This window comes from Aethalodelphis obliquidens, unplaced genomic scaffold (assembly GCF_003676395.1).
Source record: "Aethalodelphis obliquidens isolate GAN/ISIS:26980383/991018 unplaced genomic scaffold, ASM367639v1 scaffold57, whole genome shotgun sequence".
Lineage (NCBI taxonomy): Eukaryota > Metazoa > Chordata > Mammalia > Artiodactyla > Delphinidae > Aethalodelphis > Aethalodelphis obliquidens.
Genome location: NW_020838001.1, coordinates 608,781 through 612,992, shown reverse-complemented (window position 1 = coordinate 612,992; position 4,212 = coordinate 608,781). Strand labels below are relative to the sequence as shown.

The 4,212-nt window shown below is 64.1% G+C and overlaps 1 protein-coding gene across 4 annotated transcripts in view; it reads right to left on the bottom strand.

Annotated features, from left to right (window-relative positions):
- KCNQ2 (potassium voltage-gated channel subfamily Q member 2) overlaps positions 1–4,212 on the bottom strand; it is a 48,126-nt gene that overhangs the window by 17,495 nt on the left and 26,419 nt on the right. For 3 of the 4 annotated variants that reach the window (XM_027086731.1, XM_027086732.1, XM_027086733.1), the window contains exons 8-9: positions 3,381–3,475; positions 2,253–2,282 (exon numbers count right to left, since the gene is read on the bottom strand). In XM_027086731.1, the coding sequence (XP_026942532.1) occupies positions 2,253–2,282; positions 3,381–3,475 (125 nt within the window). The remainder of the gene's footprint in view (positions 1–2,252; positions 2,283–3,380; positions 3,476–4,212) is intronic. The other variant, XM_027086734.1, reaches the window with a different exon arrangement.

Genomic DNA, 4,212 nt, shown 5'->3' with positions numbered 1-4,212 from the left:
CCCCACCTGCTCTGTGACACCCCCACCAGCTCTGTGACACCCCACCTCTGTGACACCCCCACCAGCTCTGTGACACCCCACCTGCTCTGTGACACCCCACCAGCTCTGTGACACCCCACCTACTCTGTGACACCCCCACCTACTCTGTGACACCCCACCTGCTCTGTGACACCCCACCTACTCTGTGACACCCCCACCTGCTCTGTGACACCCCACCTGCTCTGTGACACCCCCCCACCAACCCCCAAACCCAATCCTGAGCCTCCGGCCTTCTTGAGCCTGGGGACCCCTGTCCCTCCTGTGCACCTGTGTCCAAGCCGTCCTGGGCACCCTCACCCGGTGCATAGCACCACCTCCCGCCACACACACAGCCCTGGCTCCAGCCCTCACTCCCTCCTGTCCCCTCCCACGTCCCTGGTGTCCTCCTCTCCCTGGGCCTCCCTGGATGCCCAGCCTCCTCGTGTGATGTGTCCTTGTCCTTCCCCTGCTCACACTGCCCGCTGTCTCCGAAACAGGAGGATCTGTGACCCCCCTGCACCCTTGGCCCTGACCCGCCCCCGCCCACCTGCCAGTCTGGCTTTGCTTTGGTCCCTCCCAACCCCTCCTCTACCCAGCCACGCCCCCTAGCGCCCATCCAAGTGCCCCCTCCGCCGGGCTCGCCCCAGTCACTGCCATCTCCAGGGCCAGCAGGGGCGGCCCTGCCCCTCTGTTCCCTCTGCCGCCCAAGCCCGGCCAGGCCTGGAACCTGGGAACACTAGCCCTCTCTCTCCCCTCCCCACTCCCCCTCCAGGTCTCTCCTGTCCTCATAGGTCCAGACCTAGCAGGAGGCCTGCGCGGTCAGGTCGGCTCACACCGTGGGCGCAGCAGAGCCCCAGGACTGGACACCGGGACAGAGCTGCTCTCCCCACCCCCTTGGCCACCCACCACGGGGCCTGGAACAGAGACCCTGGGCAGCTGGCCCCACTCGGCCGCCACACACGCAGGTCCAGGGTAGGGGCACACAGTTGGACGTCATGCCTTGGACACACAGAGGCAGGGGACAGAACACGGACGGGCAGGGCCGCGGACAGAGACGCGCAGGCACCACGCACGTGAGGGCCACACACAGCCTCAGTCGTGGAGGACGAGGGTGCAGTGGGCGATGGGAGTGGGGGACACATTGGGGGGCGTCCCCAGGAGCGAGCAGCGGCTAGTCTGGGGTCAGACACCTCCGGAGGACAAGGCCAGCCCCCAGGCCCGGGGTGGGGATGGGGTGCTTCCACAGACGTCAGGGGATGGGGGGCTTCTGGAGAAGATGGACCGAGGGGGCCACCAGGTCTGGGAGGAGCCTGTCGGGCTCTGAAGCAGGGTCCCCCCAACTGCCCGGCAGCCTGGAGCCCCAGGGGTCCAGGGCCAGCAGACGGGGGAGGATATGCTGCTCCCACCACCACCCTCTGCTGAGCGAAGCCCGTGGGGCCCGTGGCCAACGGTGAAAGGCAGGCACTGCTGGGGCGGAGATGCCGAGGGGTCAGGACCCTCCCGCCGCCGCAGCCTGGCCCTACACTGCCCAGCACAGCACCCTCTTCTCTCCTGGGAGCGGAGGGGTTACCTTCCTAACACGGTTCCCACGCCGTGGCGTTCCCACGGGCGCCACGGGAGGCGCAGCACGGTACCACCACTCCGAGGGGAAGCACAGGGCCTACAAAGGGGCCTGGCCCCAGGCACAGGGGCCCTCGTGGAGCAGTGCAGCGCCCCCGTCTGGGCACGGGGCCCCAGACTGAAAGTGCAGCAGGAAGACAGCCGTGCGGGGCAGACACGGTCAGTGGGGCCACACGGATGGACCGCAGGCCCCCTCTGCCCAGGGCCTCACGTCTCCCTCTCGGGGCGGGGGGCGGATGCAGAGAGGGAGACCCCAAGCCCAGAGCTGCCTTCCAGGACCGGGGGCCGCTGGCTGGGGTGCCCCCGAGCTGGGATGGCTGATGCCCCATCTCCACCACCTCTGCACTGGGAGTAAGTGGGGCCCGTGGGGCGAGACCCCAGCCACTGAGACAAGGCAGGAAGCAGACAAGGAACGGAGGACACCTGGACAGACAGACCAGCACGAGAAAGCAGCTGGTGGGGAGGGGCGGTCGGGAGAGGGAACCGGGGAGCGAGGAGGGCACATGTGGCTCCAGGCGGGGCCACAGGCTGGGCAGGGTGGGCTCGGGGGGGCCCCGGAACAGTCCCCAACAGAACAGAACCACACCACACGCTTTCCGCCCATGCAGTCCTACCTGGAGGCCCCGTAGGTTTGAGTTTGCGAGCTTTTTCAAGTGTTTTCACACACACACAAAGGGAAAGGAATGAAAGATTTTAAAAGAACGGGATAAGAAAAAGAAAATGAAAAAAAAATAGTCCAGGAAAGTGGGGGAAACAACAGAACAAAGAAAATTAGCACGAGGGTCAGTCCTGCCTCGGCCGGAGGGCTGAGAGCACAGTGCCTGCAGCGGTTCCAGGAAGCGGGTGGCGCCAGGCCCCCACCATCCCGAAGCTGAGGGTCCCCGAAAGTGCCCGTAGGACGGTGCTGGAGGAGGGAGCGGGCAGATCCCGAGAGAGGCGGGTGGCAGGTAGGGACCCGCAGGAGGACCCTGCCCCAGGGGGAGGGCTCCGTGGGTGGACACCCCCAGGGGCAGGTAAGGGGACTCCCCGGGTTGAGAGGCCCCAGGGCTCAGCGTCAGCCCTGAGGTGGGAGGGCGGGCTGGCAGGGCAGCGCCCAGCCCGGGGGCACCTGACCTGCATGGACGCTGGCCAGCCCTCGCCCTTCTCACCTCAGACCTTGTTCTAAGCCGCAGCCTGGCACAGACAAACCCCGGGGGGCACAAGCCGTGCCTGGAAAGCCGCCTGCTGACCACGCAGGCCCCCAGGGAGGCCTCCCCGGCCCCCTCATCTCCCCCTCAGGGCGCCTGGGGGTGTCTGTGCTCTGCCCTGTGGGGACCTCGCTGTGGGGTCTGGGGTGCTCTCCTTACTTGGGCAGAGACTCTTGCCCTCACTGGGGGTCAGAGGGTCAAGGTTATCCTTTTGTTTCTAAACACGGGGCCCCCTGGAGGGGCTGCGGTCCCCGGAACCAGCTAGCATTTACCTCCGCAAGCTCTGGGGGGCTGTCGTCACAAGGTTTACACACTATGCACCTGACAGCAAGGACACTAAGCAGGGGGCGGAATGAAGGTGAAAAATAAAAGCCGCAAACTAGAAAACAGAACAAAATTAATCAAATAATCACACACGATTCCTTTTTGAAAAGTACATACATTTTAAAGAAAAAGAAACAAAAAATAACCAAAATGATGAACAACAACCGAAAAATGGGGTTTAAGAACAAAGGGGGCTGCACACAGGCAGTGCTGGGGAGGTGGGGGAGGTACCTGTACATGGGGACGGTCACCGTGCGCTCATAGTACTGCCACGTGGAGTGCAGGTCCGTGCGTGACAGGTTGGTGGCGTAGAACCTCCAGGCGGACTGCGGGGAGGACAGGACGTCAGCTGGGCACTAAGGGGTCCCACCGGCCTCTCCCAGGGCCTCGCCCCTGCGCATCCCCGTGCACGGGGCTCTGGACTGAGGCCCCGTGCTGCTCCCACCCCGTCAGGCCTCAGTAGCCTCTGCAGAATGGAGACGCGGCGGGGTGCGGGGCACAGGTCAAGCACCCGGCGAGGCTGCAGGGAGCTTCGGTTCTTTCCTTCCATCTGCCCTACCTGACGCTTGGAAGCCGTCACCCGGCATCGTGGTCACCTTCCTTCCCTCCCCGCCCCCTCCTGCCCCCAGCCTGCCCCCCCCCAATCTGCATCAGTCCCTGTGGGTTTCCCCACTGCAGACACTTGGTAGCGATGGAACCGTAGCGCGTGGCCTCCTGTGTCTGGCCTCCTTCCTTTAGCACGTTCTCGAGGCCCATCCCTGCTGGAGCCTGCATCCGAGCCTCGTTCTTTCTAAGGCTGAACAACATTCGGGCGTACGGATGGACCACATCTGTGTATCTTTCACCCAGCAAGGGACGTCTGAGCTGTCCCCACCTTTCAGCTCCTGTGAATAGTGCTGCTACGAACACCTGTGTGAAGCTTTATGGCCGAACATCTGTTTTCAGCTCTGTTGGGTGTACACCTAGGAGTGGGATTCCCGGGTCATGTGATATGTTTAACACTTTGAGGAACCACCAAACTTTTCTACAGTGGCTGCACCATTTCACATCCCCCCAGCAATGT